The sequence below is a fragment of the Heterocephalus glaber genome, unplaced genomic scaffold (assembly GCF_053883595.1).
Source record: "Heterocephalus glaber isolate CG9 unplaced genomic scaffold, H.glaber_assembly_v1.0 deba00000122, whole genome shotgun sequence".
Classification (NCBI taxonomy): Eukaryota; Metazoa; Chordata; class Mammalia; order Rodentia; family Bathyergidae; genus Heterocephalus; species Heterocephalus glaber.
Window position 1 is genome coordinate 46,038,613 of NW_028258138.1, and position 21,272 is coordinate 46,059,884.

Consider the following 21,272-nt stretch of genomic DNA (forward strand, 5'->3'; position numbering starts at 1 on the left):
AGTGATTTTCTACAAGTTGATGTTTATGTTTGGCAGGTTAGGTGATCACATTTTTGTACCTACCTCATAATCATAGCTTTAAGTTTCAGTTGATTTTTTTTTAACTTGATTTATGACAGTAAAGGATTCTACTTTTGAGGGATTTCAGGATAGTTTAGTCAATGAAAGAACCAAAAAGTCATCTGAAGAGGAGGTAAACCTTCCGGGCCACCGTACCACTGCCTGCAGCACTGAGGAGCAGAGCTACCCCAAGCACAGAGGAGGTGAACCTTCTGGGCCGCTGTACTAGTGCCCCCAGCACCAAGGAGGTGAGCCTCACAGGCCCAAGCAGTACCCATACCCCCCCTGCCCCCTGGTGAAATGAGAAGACATACAAACAAGTCTCAAAACCAGACTTTCAGATCACCTAAAGCAACCCCAAAGGGAAACAAGATGGAACAATCTGATACTCAACCACCTGGACTCCCTGAACTGGCAAAAAAGAAGATCTGGATAAAATGAAATCACAAATAATTTCTCAGGTAACAGCAGAGATTGTGCCCATAGTGCAAGACATGATTAATAAATCTAAAGAGGACACAGATAAAAAAAAAAAAGAGCTGAGGAATATGATGGAATCCCAACATAGGAAACAAATGGAATCCATAAAACAGATGCAAACAGATTTCCAGGAGATAAAAAACTCCATTTAAAGGTTACACAGCAGAATGAGCCAATGCGAGGACAGAATTTCAGATATAGAAGATAAGATTGCAAATAGTGACCAGGAAAATAAAAATTTCTTTAAAATAGTAAGGGACCATGAGAAATCAATCCAGCAGCTGCTAGAAGATGCAAAGAAGAATAATATAAGACTGATCGGAGTCAATGAGGTGAGAGTGCAGATGAAATAAAACAGTTCACAGAAGTAATGGCAGAAAACTTCCCAAGGAGGGGAAAAGAAATTGACATACAGATAAGTGAGGCGTATAGGACTCCAACTAGCCTTGATCAAAAAGAATCTACACATAGACATATAATTGTTAAGATTTGAGAAACCTAACAGAAGAACAAAATTCTACAAGCAGTGAGAGAAAAGAAACACATCACATACAAAGGAAAGCCCATCAGAGTTACAGCAGACTTCACAACAAAAGTCCTCAAGGCAAAAGGAGCCTGGATTGACATATTTCAATCCCTAAAGGAAAATAGCATACAACCCAGATTAATGTACCCTGGAAAACTATCTTTCAGAATTGATGGAGAAATAAGATACTTTCATGACAAAGAGCACATTAGAAACTTCATGAATACCAAACCAGCACTCTAAAAAATTTTAGACAGTATCCTAGGAAAAGACAATGAGGATCACAACCCCAGGAAGCCCAGCAGAATGAATTCATCGGGCATGCCAAGAAGTTAAACGCAAAGAGGGAGAATCCAACAAAAAGAAAAAGTCATGACAATGATAAGTCAATACGTATCAGTTATAACCATCAATGTTAATGGTCTCAATTCACCAGTCGAAAGAAATAGACCACCAGAATGGGTCCAGAAGCAAGATCCAACAATATGCTACATACAACAAACCCAATTCAAAAAAAACCTCATAGGCTGAAAGTTAAAGGGTGGAAAACAATACTCCATGGAACAGGAACCTGATAAAAAGCAGGGGTAGCTATCCTCCTTGGAGATCAAGTGGATTTCAAACAAACACTGATTAAGAGAGACAATGAAGGACACTGCATCCTTGTAAAGGGAACAATCCAAGGGGAAGATGACAATCATAAACATATATCCACCAAACACTGGTGCATCCAACTATATAAAACAAATAATAATGGACATGAAAAATCAAATAAGTACTAATACAATAGTAGTGGGGGAATGTCAGTACCTCACTGTCACAAATATATCAACTAGACAAAAAATAAGCAATGAGCACTAGAATTGAATCAAACTCTTGAATGAATGAACTTAACAGATGTTTACAGAGTCTTCCACCCCACAAAATCAGAATACACATTCTTCTCAGCTGCACATGGGTCATTCTCCAAAATAGACCACATACTCACATATAAAACATGTTTAAGTAAGTGCAAAGGAATTGAAGTTATCCCCTATATATTATCAGACCATAGTGCGATGAAATTGGAGATCCTTAGTGAAATAAACTGCAAGAATTTCATAAACACATGGAAATTGAACACACTTCTGAATAACCAATGCATCACAGAGGAAATTAAAGAAAAAATCAGACAGTTCAATGACAATTAAATGACAATAACAGTACAACATATCAGAATCTATGGGACACAATGAAGCAGTCTTACAAGGAAAATTCATACCAGTAGATACTCATATTAGGAAAACAGAGCGAGCCAAATTAAACAACCTGATGCTGAACCTCAAGCTTCTAGAAAGAGAACAGCAGGACAAACCCAAAGCTCATACAAGGGAGGAAATTATAAAGATCAGAGCAGAAATCAATGCAATGGAGACTAAGAGAATGATACAAAAAAATCAATGAAGCCAAGAGTTGGTTCTTCTAAAGCATCAACAAAATTGACAAACCCTTAGCCAACCTTATCAGAAAAAGGAAAGGCCCAAATCCATGCGATTAGGAATGAAAAGGGTGAAATTACAACAGACCCAGCAGAAATCCAGAGGATTTTCAATACCTGCTTCAAGAACCTATATGCCAATGAGATGGAAAACACAGAAGAAATGGACAGATTCCTAGACATGTATGAATTACCAAAGTTGAATGAAGAAGACCTAAAAACTCTATAAACAACCCAATATCAATCAATGAAATTGAAAACATAATTAAAAACTTACCAACCAAGAAAAGCCCGGGTCCTGATGGCTTCACTGCTGAATTCTACAAGACATTCAGAGAGGAACTACTTCCACTACTGTTTAAACTCTTCAATGAAATTGAAAGGAGAGCAATACTCTCAAATTCATTCCTGGAAGCAAGCATCACCTTGATCCCCAAAGCAGAGAAAGACCCAATCAAAAAAGAGAACTATAGGCCAATCTCACTAATGAACATAGATCCAAAAATCCTTTAATACGGTACTGGCAAATAGAATGGAGAAGATCATCAAGAAGATCATACACTCTGACCAAGTGGGATTCATCCCAGGGATGCAGGGATGGCTCATCATACACAAATCAATCAATGCAATACACTATATCAATAGCACCAAGGACAAAAACCATATGATCATCCCAAGAGATGCAGAAAAAGCATTTGAGAAAATCTAACATGCATTTATGATAGAAACCCTACAAAAAATTGGAATAGATCGTCTCTACCTCAATCTGATGAAAGCCATCTATGAAAAACCAACAGCCAATATCATACTAAATGGTCAAAAACTGAAATCCTTCACATGAAAATCAGGGACAAGACAAGAATGTCCACTATCACCACTCCTGTCCAATATAGTCTTGGAAACTTTAGCCACAACAATTAGAGAAGAGAAAGAAATAAAAGGAATAAAGATAGGAAATGAAGTCAAACTGTCTTCATTTGCTGATGACATGATACTCTATATAGAAAGCCCCAAGAACTCTACCAAAAGTCTTTTAGACTTAATAACCAAATTCAGTAAAGTAGCTGGGTACAAGCTCAACACACAAAAATCAATAGCTTTCCTCTACATGAACAACAGACTCACTGAGAGAGAAATAAGGCAAACAATTCCTTTCACAATAGCATCCAAAAAACTGAAATACCTAGGAATCAGCCTAACAAAAGAAATCAAAGACCTCTTCTCTGAAAACAATAGCACTCTGAAAATAGAGATTGAAGATGATATCAAAAAATGAAAAGACATCCCGTGCTCTTGGGTAGGAAGGATCAACATAGTGAAAATGGCCATACTTCCAAAACTTCTATATACATTCAGTGGAATCCCAATTGAAATCCCAGCAGCATACTTCACCGACCTTGAGAAAACAATCCAAAAATTCATTTGGAAAAAGAAGAGACCTAGACTAGCAAAAGCAATTCTAGGCAACAGAGACATGGCAGGGGGTATCACAACCTGCAACTTGAAACTATAATAAAAAACTACTGTGATAAAATCAGCATGGTACTGGCAAAGAAACAGACCTGAGGACCAGTGGAACAGATTAGAAGATGCAGAAACAACTCCAGACACACTCAGCCACTTCATCTTTGACAAAGGAGCCAAACACTCTCACTGGAGGAAAGATAGCCTCTTTAATAAATGGTGCTGGAGAAATTTGGTTTCAACTTACCAAAGAGTAAAACTAGACCTATATCTCTCACCATGCACTAAACTAAAATCTAAATGGATTAAAGATGTAAATAAAAAAACAAACACAGAACTGGCTGGAACAGAGGTTAGGTAGAACTCTTGAAGACATTGGGGTAGGAAAAGACTTTATGAACAGAACCTCAGTTTCCCATGAACTAGCATAAACAATCAACAAGTGGGATCTCTTTTTTCTAAAAAGCTTCTGCACAGCAAGAGAAACCACCAGCAGTGTGAAGAGACAACCCACAACGTGGGGAAAAAGTTTCACCGGCAGTCCCTCAGACAAAGGTCTACTATGTAGAATATATAAAGAACTTAAAAAAATCAGACCTCCCAAATTTAAAGACCCAATCCAAAAATGGGCATCTGAACTGAACAGACATTTCTCACACAAAGAAGTAGACATGGCAAATAAACATATGAAAAAATGTTCAACATCACTAGTCATTCGAGAGATGCAAATGAAAACAGTGCTGAGTTTCCACCTCACCCCAGAAAGAATGGCTGCTCTCATGAAATGAACCATTAACAAATGCTGGCAGGGCTGTGGGGAAAGAACCCTACTCGCCTGTTGGTGGGAGTGTAGACTGGTGCAACCACTGTGGAAATCAGTATGGAGATACCTCAAAGAACTAGGACTGAAAGTCCCATTTGACCCAGCTATTCCTCTGCTGGGTATCTTCCCCAAAGAATTAAAAGAATCATACCACAGTGATATATGTGCATCCATGTTCATAGCTGCACAATTTGTATTAGTTAAAAGTTGGCAGCAGCCCAATTGCCCATCAACTGGAGACTGGATAAAGAAAATGTGGTTTTTTTTAAATGGAGTACTATTCAGCCATCAAAAATGAGAAATTAGAGACATTTATAGCTAAATGGATGCCCTTTGAGGCAATACTCTTTAGTGAAATAGATAGGACACACATGTGTATATACCAAATAGTTTCTCTGGTGTGAGAAACTGAAAGTGTAAATAAGGACTGAAAGGTGTAATAGATGATGTGAAAAAGGAAGAAAAGGGACAAGGGAGGGGGAAAAGGGAGGTGTAGGGGAAAGGAAAGAAGGGAATGGAATCAATGTGAAAAAATTAAAAAATGGAAACAAAGTCTTTGTAAATAGGGAGCGGTGGAGGGGTTGAAGGAGGGCAGGGGAATGGGGAAAAAAATAAGAACTAAGAGAGATTATGTAAAATCGCAAATTTCCAATGATGAATGTCATTATATTGTATACCTAAATTGTACCAATAAAAGTAATTATAAAAAAGACATCTGAATTTTTCCTTACTGTTATGGGTACTTTTTAACATTTTGAAGACTATATGAAGTCTAAGTTCATTAAGTATGATAAACATAAAGTTGGTATTTTTTATTCCTGTCTTCTCTGTAATAGTGAAAAATATAAATATTTATTTTTTTGAAAGAAATAATCAGGATTAGCTTGTTTCCCATTCTTCTTCACCTGTGAGTTTGGCTCGTAAATCTTGCTTCCAGCTTTATAACATCTCTTTTGCTTTTTTGTAGCCAATAAGCAGCCAGTATGTAGTTTTCCCTTTACATGGATTCTCCAGCTTTCTTCCTTTAGTTTTTTTTTTTTTTTTGGTACCCAGGATCAAACTTGGGACCTGGTGCTTGTGAGGCAGGTGGAGAACCACTGAGCTAAATCCCTGGTGATCTCTCCTTTAGTTTTTTATATGCCGTGAGCTGCCCTATGCAAGATTTTCACTTCTAATATTACATATGAGACTTTACCCATATATACTTCACAAGAAGGCTGTTTCTTCTGAGATCTCAAATTTCACTGCTTCTTTGGTTGCCAGCTTCTGTAGCCATCTTTTAATTCCTCAGGGTTTCTTTACTCCTGACCTTCACCAAACCTTTTAGGGTTTCTTTGCTGCTTCTTCTCTTGATCTCTACTTGTTTCCCTACTTAGCTTATATGTGCTGGTCTAATGTTTCAGCTAAACAAAACAAAACAAAATTTATTCTTCATATTTGGACTTCTGCCTTCAGAGGTTTGCTTCAGAAAGTCAATTTTGTGGATTCAGTAAATGTATCGGGTTGCAAATATAGTGAGTAGGCCTCCGTCCAAATAGTCCTTTCTGTTGTTCTTAATACCTTGGTCCATGCTAACAATCTTCTTTTTATTTTTTCTTAATATCTTAGAGTTCCTAGAATGAACTTATGTGGAGTCTGGGCCTCTAAGTACATACTACTCATAGTCATGATAATGTTTCTCTTTTGATTTGAGGCCTTTTGGGTTACTTATATATGGACACCTGGGTTAGACCATAACAGAAAGGGCATGTGACGCTCTTTCCGTGGTAGCATTTTAGCCCACGTAACTTTTTGTTTTCTTAACCTTCTGAATACTACTGGTAGGATTTCTTCAGTCTAGCCACACAGAACCAGTTGTTCAAGACTGCGGCTTCAGGCATCAGTACAAATAAGTATGTTGGTAATACCAATAGTCAGCCCCATAACTTAGTAGGAAAAATTTTTAGAAAAGATTAGTAACAGCATTTATTACTTTGCTACTGAGAACAGTCTCAATTGAAGATTTTTCATTTAGCAAGTGGCATAAAGCATGCTGTTTTCTTTCTAATGAATATTTTCTAAAAATAGAACTTCACTGTAGTTTGACATTGCTCATCATGTTTCTATCTTGTTAACCTGAATTTTATGTCTCTGTGATAAAAAGGGAAAAAAGTGTGCTGCATTTTCCCTCTTAAGTCTGAATCATAACAGATTTGTGTATAAGAAGCATATACTATATATATAAATCTTGCTGTATTTGATCTTGAAATACCAAATCAAAATGACAGGGATCTGAAGTTATAGTTTGAACTATTAAAATGAATTATTTTAAATAAGTATAGCTATCTTTTTATCTTGGATATCATTAAATTCTTGGTTCTTAAAATACCACATATATGCTACACAGATTTTGCTGTTTATATAATACTGGTGGCTACTTTTATCACTTGTATGTATTCCTCTACTGGAATGCATATTTCTTTTATATTAACAGGTTTTTGTATCTAGCAGAGATTCTTTCACATGTTTAGTTCATAATCTAAAATTGTCTTGTAGCTTTAGCATTTGTTGCACTCACACCCGCTTGTATTTAAAAGAAAGGGTAGCCATATTACTATGCCTTGCTTCCTTCTACCTATCTCAAGGGAATAGTCTTCCCTTTCTCCCTTCTAAGGCCAAGTTCCCTAAGGCCTATACCTCCATGCAGTGGGTGTCAGTTGCCAGTACTTCCTGCCTTCTCTTGTATCCTGCTTTGACTGCTTCCATCCACTGGCTTCTTCCCATTTGCCTCAGTAATCCCTATATTTCTCTCTAAATACATAAAGGTTAAGTCAATAGTTGTTTTCTTTTTGTGGGTCTGATTTCCTTTCTTTTTGTACTATCATTTTACTTTATTTCTGACTTTTACCCTAAAATTTCTCATGAAAATGTGCCTTAAGCACGGTTCAGTTTTTACGCCTTTTTAATCTGGCTTCTGTCTATCCTTTAGTTTCTTTAGACTTGGAAAACCTGAACTGTGCTTTTCACACATGTCATGATTGCTCATCGTGTAGCTATTGGGTAAATGAAAGCCATTCCAAGAAACTAGCACATTTAAAGTCACTGTTGACCTCTTGCTGGCCACGCTCATGGCCTTTTTTTTTTTTTCACTTTTTCTGTTTAGCCAACTGAAACACTTCATTTTCTAAGTCTTGCTCTCCTTCTAATAAATTTCTTTGATTTATCTATATTTCTATGACACTGTCCTTTCTGCTTCATTTCTTTCCACTGACTGTTTCCTTCACTGGTTCTTTTCTGGATAAATAACTTTTCATGTAGATGTAGATGTTTATCGAAGTTCTCAACCCTCCTCAATGTCATTTCTTCAAAGTGATGTATTCTGATCTTACGCCTTTAGCATTTGGCTCCCAGATCTCTACCTGAAATCCCTTCTGTGCTCCAGATTTGATTGTCAGTATTCTGGATGTTTCCCTGTGAATGCCCCTTTGCTGTCTCAGGCTCACTGTGACACAAGTCTTGTATCTTCAGTCATGTTCTACATTTTTTTGTAGTTTCATTTTTTTGTGTGAATGGGGGCAGTGGTGATGGTGGGAGGTAGTGACTGTTTGAGACCAGGAAAGAGCACTGGAGCTCAACTGTGCATTTGGAGATTTTCAGATCAACTATTTGCATTTAATCCCAGGTGTCAGTCTGCTTTAAGTAGTGCCTTATGCCTTCAGATCCTAAGCTTTTTCAGATTAACTGTGGGATGGTTTCCTTTATGATTACAGTCTTGTTTTTCAGACAATTGGATGAAAGTTTTCTCTGCTCAGTTACTATACCTCCATTTACCTTTGAACATTTACCTTTTCTGAAATTTCTTTACTTTTATAGCTTTCCTTACTCATACATGTTACTACTACATAACTTTTTTTTAATTCAGATCAGCAATTTTCACTTTTTTTTTTCCTCTGACATATATGGTGGATGACTGTCTTGGAGGATCTATGATCAGGGACAATTACTTGATACACTCCATATCTTTTTATCATAACTTATATAAAGATGAAAAGCTATGAAAGCAACATCATGGAAATAACCTTGATTCTATTTCATTCTTTCGTTTGGTAGGGTCTCATGTTACCCACACTGTCTTAAACTCAAGGGCTCAAGCAATATTCCCAGGTAGCTGGAACCACATACATGAGCTTCCATGGCAGTTTTTAAAAGTGAAATTTCAGTTTTTTAACTAACAGTAGTAAAGACATGGGCATATCATGGTATAAAAGTTACAGTATTTGTTGTACTGAGCTTAAGCAGGGCAAAATAGTTTATGGCTCACCTTCTTTCCTACTCTCATTCTCTAGTGAAATATAATTTGTGATAAAGATGTAACATTATTTTTCAAACAAAATTACTCTAACAATAGAGGATAAATAATTCATCCTTACACCTTAACATTAATGATAAAATCCATTAAAAATATTGTGACAGGGCTGGGAATTTAGCTCAGTGGTTCCACTGCCTGCCTTGCAAGCACAAGGTCCTGAGTTTGATACCCGGTACCAAAAAAAAAAAATTTGTGACAAATGTGTGTCAATAGTTACAATGGTGTTAAACCTCACCACAAACTAAATCTGTTATGTTAAAGATAATTAGTGATTTTGATTTAAAATTGTAGCATCATTGCAACTATAACTCAAGATAGCAGTAATAAATTCAGATAAAGTATTTTTCTCAAAATTGAATTTCAACTGTTGGTGGGAATTTCACCTACTGGCAAATTTGTCAATATGTGGCAGCCAGATGTCTTACCAGAACACTAGAATTCTCTAGTAAGTGGCTGGTTTTAGTTTATGAATGTCAAATCTTAGTAACTGTTAATAATTAAAGTAATAGTCATACTCATGATGACAGAATAAGAAATTGTTTGCTTTTACCCTGTGGTGACAGGAAAGACATTAAGTGGATGGATGTCAGATGGAGATATTCACTAGAAGAACACTTAATGCAGTTTTCATTCTGAAAACATTCACTTGTAGTAGGGATTTTCATGGCAAAGAGAGCAAGGAGTAAATAGTTTTGGAGTAGGAATTGCATTGTACATAGATATACTGTAGTATGAGAGAGAAAGTATGGTAGTTGAGTAGGGGGGAACGAATGAGAATGTATATGCTGACATTAGGCAATCCTAGCATTGTGAATGGCAAGAGATGAAATTAGAGGTCACATGGGCTAGATTCACTAGAATCTTGAATCCATCCAGGGAGTTTGACAGCAGTGCACAACCGTTGGAAGACTTTAAGAATGATCGTATTTGACTTCAAAGAGATTTCTCTGGCTTTTGAATGGGCAGTAGACTGGAGGGGGTGGGCAACAGAAATGAAAGAACAGAAACTGGTTAGTCACTACAGGCACTTTTCTAGGGGAGAGATCATGTCCTGATGTTTTGTCTGACTTTAACAAGTTTTTATAGTTTATAGAAAATGGAAGAATGCAGATAAAGCATGGCCAATTTCATGGTCCTGTTTAAGCATCCAGATGGAGATAAATGTCTGGTTGATAATGAAATATACTGATCCATAGTTTAGAAGTCTGAGCAGAAAATACAAATCTGATTAGTTGTATTTGATTAATGACATCTGTGAAAAGTAAGAGCTCATAAAAAGTACGTGAAACTAATGTAGGTCTATACTGGAAATCAGAGGAATGTGGTACATAAGCCCAAAAAGGTGATCTGTAATAAGTGGAGAGGATATATTTGGAGAAGAAAGGAAATCTCAGACTTATGTCATGAAAGCCAAAGGAAGAATGATATTTATAGAGATTTAGCCTCACATTCTTTAGACACATCATATAATATCAGGACAGAAAAAAAAAGTCAATTGAATTAGTAAGGAGAGTGTCTCTGAGAGATAATAGTCAGAGCATGATTGGGGAAAAAAAGTCAGATTGCAGGGATTTAGGAAGTGTTTGGGAAGAAAGAGACAAAAGTTGGTGGGGGTTAGTAACTCCTTTTTAAAGAAGTTTATAGTGAAAAGAGAGGAGATGACTGTCTCTGCACCCATACTTTTATGTGGTAGAGGTTTGCAGGGAGACAGATGAGCAATGGAGATTCCTGAGGAGACAACAAGGGTTATGAGCTGGTGCCTGGTTGAAGTATTAGCTTTGGGAAATATACTCTTTCATCCTTTCATGTATGGTTAGTGGAGGAAGCAGGACAGACACTGCTGCCACAATGCAAGTAGAGAGGAGAGGCTCAGTCAGGACTGAGGAAATGCCTCTATGAACAAGAAGGCAGAGAACCAAGGTAGTGAGTGGCGTAGTAAGCATGCTCAACTGGTTTTAGCCTATCGGTGACTTGGGCTTGCATTTCCCAGGAATACTTTTCCAAATCTACTTTATTTTGGGAGTCCAAATCTAGCTCCACCTTTGAGGTCCACCTTCTGCTCTTTACCTCCTCTCTCATGTTCCTGAGGTCATCGCCCAGAATTTATCCACTGTCCTTACTTTACCTAGGAGAAGCAATGTCTCTACTCATCATCAATACCAATACCTCCCCTTTATAGAGGTATTAGAGACTATTTATAGAGTCTCTTCCTCTTAACACTTTTTGCTCATCTTCTGGAATCTGTCATCCCTTCCTTTCCACTAAGTATAGAGCTGACCCTCAAAACAGGAACAAAAAAACACTTCTATCTTGGAACTTAAGTATCATCATTTGTCATTCTTCCTATTTAAAATCTCTCAAAAGGCTTCCTTTCTGTTTAGTGACCTTTCCTATTTCTTTGCAACCTCACACTGAGTTTAGGACTATCTTCATGAATTTCTGAAGGATTATGACTATATCTCATGCAGTCCTAGGGATTATCTGCAGTCCTCATTCCTGTAGTTATTCCAGCAAATACTTAAGTGCCTCTTATTTTCAAGCACATTTGAGTGTGTCAGAGGTACTTTAATGAGTAAAACACACTTTTCTGCCTTTTTGAAGTTCATTTTCTCAAGCAAAAAACAGATGTTAAATGGGGTGTGTGTGTGTGTGTGTGTGTGTGTGTGTGTGTTTACCAGCAAGTACAAGGAAAAAAATTAAATAGAGGGATAGGCAACTTTGAAGTAAAGAGGGTTAATAATTTAGGTATAGATGGAGGCATCATTAAATGAAGTCTGGAGGATGTGAGGGGGTGTGAGTCCTATAACTATCTGGAAAAGAACATTCTAAGCAAAGAGAAAAGTAAATGGAAAATTCCTGAAGTAGGAGTGTGCCTAATGTTTTTGAAGATCCCTGAAGAGGATAGCCCTCTCCTTTGTGGACCTGGCAGTGACATTTGGCATCCTTCACTCCCCTGTGTTTGCAAGTATTCTTTGTCCTTTGCCTTTGGAGTCCAGTATTCTGGAAGGAATGACCTGGTCTGCTTTTGGCCATTTCCATCTCTTTCTCTGATTTCTCTGCTTTTTTTAATGCCTGCCTTTCAGTATTTTTGCTTTAAAAAGGTCTCTTTCATTGCCCCACCCCCACCCCTCCCACTACACACAGTGTATTGCCAGTTGCATCCTTTTACTTGTTTACCGGACAGGTCAATTTGTGGACCAAAATTTAACATGTTCAACATCTAAGTAGTATATTGCCCTGAATCCACCCCCCACCCAAAAACCCTAATTCTCTGCTTTCTATTTCCATTTCTTGGCTTAACTATTCGAATAGATGCCAAATGTAGAGAACTCAGTCATCTGTGACTGTTCTCCCTCACTCTCCACTTCTAACTGGCTGTCCTATGAACCTTATCCTGCATCCTCTGTACTCCATTCGACTTTACCCACACCCCTGTCATAGTAAACATACTTTAGACTTTTGTGCCTGAGAATGTTATACCTTAAATCTAGAATGTTCTTCCCAACTTTTAGAAGGAAGTTCAGATGTCACCTCCTTTATGCAGTAGTTTGTCACCATTCCCAGTCGAATTAATTATGTCCTTCATTGTGTACATACCTCTTCCAAACCCTACACTGATAGACTGATGAGTATTTTACAAGACTATAAGCTCCCTGAAGGCCAGAATGAAGTCTTTTTAATCAGTGTACCTAGTACTTTCTTCTATTTCCCTGTGTTGAGCATGTAGTGAAGAGAGTAGACAGGTAAATTTGGACAATGGGTACTGCATTACAACACCCCAAGTATGAAGGGAAAAAATTAAAAGTTCTCAAGATGCATATTTCTTCATCAATAGCATTCATACATTATATGCATAATACTGTACTAACATCTCTGAGAGGAGCTGGAATCAATATTTTGCTCATGTTTACTTGAATCTTGAGTGCTTTCATTCTGCTGAGTCCTTAGAACAATGGTTGGCTGACTCCTTAGACAGTGGTTGCCAGGCGGACATGAGACCCACCTAATGAAGGCCTGTGGCAGGGCTGAACTCAATTGTTGTCTAGGCTGAAGGGAAAGAACATCTGTTTTAGATCAAAATTAAGATTTTAGTTAATACAAATTTTACTGTAGGTGTTTATGTTGAATAGCACTGTTCTGCTCATTTTTGTTTCTAAACTTAGAAACAATTTTTTTCTTATGAGAGTATTTTAGTTACAAAAAAAAAATCTAAGATTATGAGGGGAATATTAGACAACTGAAATATTTGAGGAAACTAAAAAATCTTTGGCAAATGTACATACAGAGTTCTAGAAGAGCAAAAATGCTGAAAATTGAGAGGAAAGAAAAACAACTGATTTTTAAAAATTATAACTCTAGAAGTTTAAATGTGAAGGCTTTCATTAGTTTAGCAAGATGTATCATCCTCACTTGGAAAGGAAAGAATTATGCTTTGAAAGGAATTGTAGAATAAAAATAATAGTTGAGTCAGTAAAATAAATATTATATGTGACAGAAATGATTTGCCTTAAGGTTTTAATGATATCAAAAACTGTCATCTCCATGTTCTCTTTAATTTTCTTTTTTTTTTTTTTACAGACCAATGCTCCAATTTTAGAGTACTCTTGTGAATCTCTACAGTGTTTTAAGGACATTTATAATATTTTAATGAGCACCACATAGGTCAGTGCTGTTAGTGACTGTGCAGAATGAAGTCATTCATATTAGTTATAGAAATGAATTATGATTTTATTTACTTCACGGTGTTAGTTCATTTTGACCTAGAGAGGAATATGTTTGGAAATTACAACAAAAAAAAATGGAATGGTCAAAGGACAAAATATGTGTTTGATATATATGAACACTTCCAGCCTATGAGCTGATGTGTCATCTGCCAGACTGAGAGACAGTTTATGCTGTGAAATGAGGAGAGGCCTCCTCTGACTTAAGGTGCTGGCTGTTAACTGTGAGAAGGTTGGGTGGGTGAGGTGGAGCAAGTAGGATCAAATTACAGTCAAAATCTACGTAAGGTGAAACTCTTCTAAAAGGCTGGCAGTATTACAAATGCAGAGCCTTACAAGTTACATTAAGGTCCTAATGTAGAAAAATGCTGTGTTTACTCAATCATACAACTAAGCCAGGGAACACACTTAAAATATTGCTTACTTGCAATCAGTTTGCTTGGTTAGGAGGTTCTAAACATTTTCTCAGCCTTTCACATGCTAAATTTGATTAGTGGTTAGTGGAATGCTCCTTTAAGCTGTTTTGAATATGGATTAAAACATGGAACGGAGTGAATAAATGACATTACAGTTATGGGGCTCTTGCTTTCTTGTTGATCAGCTTCTTAACAACATTTTATCATGTGAACCTACAGTACCCTAAGGTGGTTTTACCTTTGGTGTTCTTTTTCTGACTCACACTTGAGTTTCTTTTCATAAGGACTCAGAGGATGGCAGATGACAGATACTGTTGGATGTGCATTCCGTTTCCAAGTATGTGAGCCAGCATGTTTGGAAGGGAGGGTGAGTTGGCACAGTGGCCTAAAGCTTTTTGGAATCTTGGCTGAGCATGAGGTGGGATGCCAGCATGCTCTTTGCTGTAGCAGCTTGATTTTTCCTCATGTAGAGCAGACATGAATGTGAGTTTGCTTTACCTGTAACTTAATTATGAGCAGGCAAAATGCACCTTTCCCAACATTTAATGTCTGCAAATAATGAACATATTTTGTTTCAATATATGTCAGGACTTCCTGTTTTACCATGAAGGGATCACATGGGGCTTTTCTCTGAATTGTAGCACCATGTTACTATCTTTCTTGATCTTCTTAAAGAACACTTTTAAATAATGTGGATTAACACATACAGATGTGATGAGGCCTGAGCTGGGCATGGTGGCACATGTGTGTAATCCCAGCACTCTGGGAGGTTGAGGCAGGAGGATTGTGTGTTTAAGCTCAGCTGGGCAATGATGAGGTGGTCGATTTAGGTTTGATTTTTTAAATATACTATCCATTAGCTTTACAATAGTAATGGATAAATGTAAATAAACATGATCTGACCTTTTACTTGTCTCCACTTACCCTCTTCTCACTTCTGCATCCTAACCTCCAGTCACAGTAAACTCCTTAGAATCTGATACCTTCCTAAACACACACACACACACACACACACACACACACTCACACTCTTCACATAATCACTTAGTCACTTTTACGTTTCCTTCAGAGGCTACACTTCCTCTAGGAAGCATCCCCCTTTTACTTCTTCTCCCCTCACCTCTACCCAGTTGGGGGTGATTAGTTCTGCTCTGGGTGCCTGTTTGTGCTGTACTTTTCCCTTTGCAACATTCTCTACACAGCTTTGTTCAAGTCACAGTGACTGTTCACAGTGGATCATAAACCACACAAAAGAACAGAAGCTGTCAATCTGGTTTACAAATGTTTCCCTGGTGTCCAGCACAGAGTCTGTCATGTAATAGCTTATCAGTCCATCTATGTTATTTTTAAATGATGATCCTCATTATTTTCTATTTTGTTTTCAGATTCCCCAATGTGAGGACAAAAGGAACCGTACTGAGAAGTTCATCTCTCTTTCAACACTGGAAGATCCCAAAAAGCCAAGTGACCTTTTCAGTTCTACTTCAGATAGCAAAGCAGGAGAAAGTGACAAACAACCAAAAGAAAGCTTTTTTCACTTTCTTGGTAACTTGTTCAATATCTCAGGAAAATCATCTTTTGGTGAAGTTAAGCAATCTTCTTTCAAAGATGACCATGATAAAACTGAGCAAGATTTACAGATTCATTGTGACAGTCATGTGGAAGATAGCAAAAGAGAGAAGGAGGTTTTTAGTGGCTCACTGGGAATCCAGGTGCTTCCAACAGAAGAAAAAGAGTTCAACTCAGATGAACTCTCAGATGCCTTTTCTTTGGATACAGCACAAGACAGTGAACAGGAAAGCACTGATTTGCTCAAGTAAGTGTAATATTTAACTGAGCCAAAAAATTAGGCTTTTCAACCTAGCTTTTCAGCCTAATTTCTAATCCTTATTAATTAGAGAGACTGGAAAAAATATTCTCTAATATCTGTGCTGCAGATTGTATAATTTGGAAGCATGTTTTAGAAATTTACCTGGAAATATACATCGAGAACCTTAAAATGTGTACAGTTATTTCTGATGATGTACAAAGATATTTAGTGAAACAGTATTCATAATAACATCATTGGAAACACATATCTAACAGAAAAGTGGCTAAATTATACAACTATAATACAGAATTGTCTCAAGTAATGGTATGTAAAATGTGTGTTCCCTGCAACCACAGTTATCAGCATTACTTGGGAATCATTAGAAATATAGGTGATATAATTCAGACCCACTGACTCAGCATCTCTTAATTGAATGGGGTCCAGCAGTCTCACAATTTCTTCAGGTAACTTTGCACACTTTCATTTGAGAGCCAGCATTGTGAAGGAATTTAAAATGGTAGAGAATTGGGTGGGATGGAAAGTTTGCAGTTTTTCTTTCTGTTTTATTAGGTTTATTTGGTAATGAACCATAGAAAATGACAGAGGATACTGTGCCTTTTAATTCTTGTTAGTAAAGCCTTCTTTGTTAATAGAATCATTGGTGGTGAACCTATGGCCCTCGTGCTGTAGCAGGCTATTTGTATCATTAAAAGCTCTAAAAGGTTTGCCATCACTGGAACTGCTTAAGGCAATTGTCCTGAACCATCTCAGCAAAGAAAGGTGATTCTAAATGAAGGAAGAAGGGAAACAACAACTGGATTCTCAGCTTGACTGAGATACAAGTTTCCTCCAAACCTGACTTTGGAAATCTCACAGTCTATCAGACTTCGGATTAGACTTTTAGTGATGTCCTATTCTCAAATATCAATTAAATTATAATTTAAAAGTTGAATCCTATTTGGCAGCTGTTTATTTTGATATTTAGTTTAAGGACTGCTCACAACTGACTTTATAAGTTACTTAATATACTTAGAAAATTATTTACTAATTCTTGCATTTTAAATTTTCTAGTTGATTTGGTTTTATGATATGAATTTACTAAGAAGAATATTTTTAAGTTTGTTATTCAGATTATGAGAGTATATTATGGGGTTTTTTTTTGGTACCGGGGATTGAACTCAGGACCTTGCACTTGTGAGGTAGGCGCCTGAACCACTGAGCTAAATCCCCGGCCCTATGAGAGTATATTAAATGTGAAATGTTATTTAAAACTAAGCTTATATTTTTGAAATTACTAGATTTGTTTCACATATAAAAATTTCAAATTATGTATAGGGAAGAGTGAATTAACTAAAGTTTTGCATTGCCTTTCTAATGAAAAAATGATGCTGCTTTTTTTCTTTAGAAGTCTTTATAATCAGAGAGTATTAAAAAAGGTTGATGGTTTTAGACAAATTAATAATCATTGCTATACAACATTGTTCATTACCATACTGTCATTTTCTGTGGTTACCATCAGTGGCATTTTAAAAATTTAAACAAGTTATAACCTATTATTCAAATCTAATTAAATCATCAAAATGCAATATAAATGATTTAATCTTAATTAAAAATAACATCTTTCTAATTGTTTTTATATGTAGTTCACTGTGGACATTTTATTTTTAATATTCATAATAAAATTGGATAGGTACATAATTTAGATTGCTCTCAGTATATTAACTCATGCTTTTGTAAAACTTATATAGCAAGCTACTTTATTATTGTTTAATTTCTATGTTACATTTTTATATTTTTCACAGGCTCATATCCACCATAGTGTGAAGCTCTTTTGTCAAAGCTCTCCTTAAAAATTTAGATTATTCAAACTTTTCTTTATGTAGAAAAAATTAGAAGCCTTCCCCTCTATGAGAGAAAATATGGTTAACAATAAATTGAAAGGAAATAAATCTTTTTTTTTTTTTTTTTTAGGTTTTTTGAGACAGAGTCTCAGTATGTAGTTCAGGTTGCCCTGAACTCACTGTGTAGCCCAGGCTGGCCTCAAACTCATGGCAGTCCTCCTGCCTCAGCCTCCAAAAAGCTGGGATTATAGGTGTGCACCACCATGCCCAGATCAAAAGGAAATAAATCTTCATGTTAAAAAATAGCTTAATCTTATTTTCCTAATAAAAGGTACTTTTGCTACAAGGCTAGTTATTATTTGCAGGCAGCTATTATAGAATTTTCTTTGAAAAATGACACATCTTTGATTGCCTTTTGTAACATCAGGTGTTTCAGATTTATCCAGCTTAGAACACAATGATATTAAAGAGAGGTTTAATAAACATTCACATGAACAATAGTTATACCCTGGGCTGCCATCCCTAAAAACTTCGGGTTTTCAAAACATATGCCTATTTCCTCAATATTTGCAATTTCTAAGTATTTTTTGAAATGTCTTAGTATTTCTTAAGTACTTTTTTCTTACTATTACTTGGGTCATACACCTTTCAGATACAGAAAAGCTATGCATAATTAATTACACAATACATGAACTGAATACTCCATTTTATTCATTCAGCTTGTGAAAAATGCATTTTTTAAATTTCTCATCTACAGCTGATTTTTGAAATTATACATATTAATATTGACATCTTATTTTAAAAATTAAAAATTAAAAAAATAAAATGACACTTTCATATTATTATTCAGTTGTGGTCACTCACCTATAACCTATGAAAGAATGGCATAAAATATAGACAATATTTGCATGACTAACCTTTTAAAAGGTTGGTGTAGCTCCTTAGTAACTACAGGGACTAATTATAATGCATGAAACTGAGCTTATAACTTTGATGTTCAGTGCTTTAAACATGATAATTGTTTAACATTAAAAATATATATTTTAGTTACAGATATATAACATTTCCATGTAGGGTACCACAGAAGATTATCTGGCTAGAAATTTAAACTAGGGCATTTAAATCTATTTGATTATTGTAGTTGAAGATATTCAGAAAGCCTGAAAAAATGTAAAATATTGATTCCTCTCTCTGTATTCTAAAACTAACAAAAAGCATTATTAAAGTAAGTTGAAATTTAGTGGGCTTTTTTTGTGGTTTATTTTATTTGAGTCCTTTCAGATCAAAGTTGGAATGGCTCAGGAAGAAATGCTGTGAGATCTAGTCAGGAGGGAGTTGGCAGGGAGAGGACCCAAAGTTACTATATCTAAAGAATAAAATTATAATCTTTAGGACCCAGAGTTACTGTATCTAGAGAATAAAATTATAATCTTTATTTCTATTTCATACTGTAGTTGACATCATAAACATTTTTTGAGTATCTTTTAAGAATTATATTAGTGATCTTTAGGTGAGAAATTTGCAGTCTATTGATAAAATCTCTTGCCTTTATTAAGATTTTTCAATTCTGGCAGTTATATTTTCTGAATGATCTATGTATTTTGATATGTAATTTCACTAATAACTAGTTCATCCATATGTATTTTTGCTTTCTTACATATTTTACAGGAAGATTACAATATCCAACTTTTGACTCATCTTTCTTAACTCTTTAATCAACCAGAAACTTCATGCAGCAGCTAAATCACTTTCCTAAGGGAAAGCTTTTCTCTTTTCTTCTTTAGCTGTTTTACAATAGACAGTAAAAAACAAATGAATGTAACAGATAGTTTTTTACAACAATGATTTGGTAGGATTTTATGGGCTAGCAATATGGTTTTAAATGAATTTTTTTAGCTAAAATTCAAGAAATATTTAAGAGGTACTTTAGAATTGAAGTTTTTGTATGTCAAAGGAAATTTACCTTGTTTTATCATGTAGGCAGGTCTAGCATTTTTAATGTCATTGATTTAAAAATGAGGATAAAATGTATGTTTTTATATTGATAATTGAGTTTCTTATTCACATGGACTATGGAGTAACTTTCTGGTTAATGGTATGTTTAATATGAAAAAGTCAAGTAAAACACTCATTCAGTCTTACTGCCTGCATTTTTGTAGGCAGAACACTAAAGTATAACTTTATTTATTTACCTATTTATTTGTTTATTTTTGGTACCAGGGATTGAACTCAGGATCATGTGCTTCCCCGGCGGGCAGGGCACCACTGAGCTGCATACCCAGCCCTAAAGTGTAACTTTAGAATTTAAAATGCTTATACTCTTAAGTGAAATAAATAGGACACACATGTGTAAATACCGAATAGTTTCTCTGGTGTGAGAAACTGAAAGTGTAAATAAGGACTAAATGTATAATAGGTAATGTGAAATAGGAAGAAAAGGGGCAAAAGGGAAGGAAGTGGGAGGGCTAGGGGAAAGGCTAGAAGGGAATGGGATTAATATGAGAAAATGGAAAAATAGGAACAAAATCTTTGTAAATAGGGAGGAATGGAGGGGTTGAAGGGAGGGCTGGGCAAGGGTGAAAAATAAGAACCAAGAGAGACTATGTAAAGGTGCAAATTTCCAATCATGAATGTCATTATATTGTATACCTAAAATGTACCAATGATTAGAATGAATAATCGATAATGTAAAATAGGAAGAAAAGGTCCAAAGGGGTAGGGGCAGTGGGAGGGACAGGGGAAAGGAAAGAAGGGAAAGGAAAAAATGATGATAAATGGAAAAGATGGAAATAAAGTCTTTGTAAATAGGGAAGGGTGGAGGGCGTGAAGGGAGGGCTAGGAATGGGGAAAAAATAACAACCAAGATGCATTATATAAAGGTACAATTCCCAATGAGAAATGTAATTGTGTTGTATACCTACAATGTACCAATAAAAGAATTTAATACAAAAAAAAGAATTTAAAATGCTTTTTATATCACCTATAAAAATGAAGACATTAGTCTAAAATAGATTACTCAGTATCATTGCTTTACATAGTCATTAATTCACAGAAAGGTTTTAAACATACACCATTTTCCAGATCTTGGAATCTGAGGCATTTAAAATATACAAAGATGATTAAGACACAGTGCCTTCCTTCAGATAGCCACCAGGCTCTGGAGGAAAAAATAACTGCTTAGATATTTATAATTTACTATGGTAAAATGTTGTGTTCTGTGTACCCACATATCAGAAACTAAAAATCCATCTTAGTAGAAGGGATAGGTGTGTGAGGAGGAATGTTCATGAGCTGAGCCTCACAGGT

General features: G+C 35.9%; 1 protein-coding gene across 4 annotated transcripts in view; it reads left to right on the forward strand.

Moving 5' to 3' along the window:
* Positions 1-21,272, forward strand: part of Crybg3 (crystallin beta-gamma domain containing 3) — a 119,584-nt gene that overhangs the window by 24,971 nt on the left and 73,341 nt on the right. For 3 of the 4 annotated variants that reach the window (XM_004857939.3, XM_021238838.2, XM_087208447.1), the window contains exon 3: positions 15,701-16,131. In XM_004857939.3, the coding sequence (XP_004857996.1) occupies positions 15,701-16,131 (431 nt within the window). Of the gene's footprint in view, positions 1-13,913; positions 14,683-15,700; positions 16,132-21,272 lie in introns of those variants that run through there. The other variant, XM_087208448.1, reaches the window with a different exon arrangement.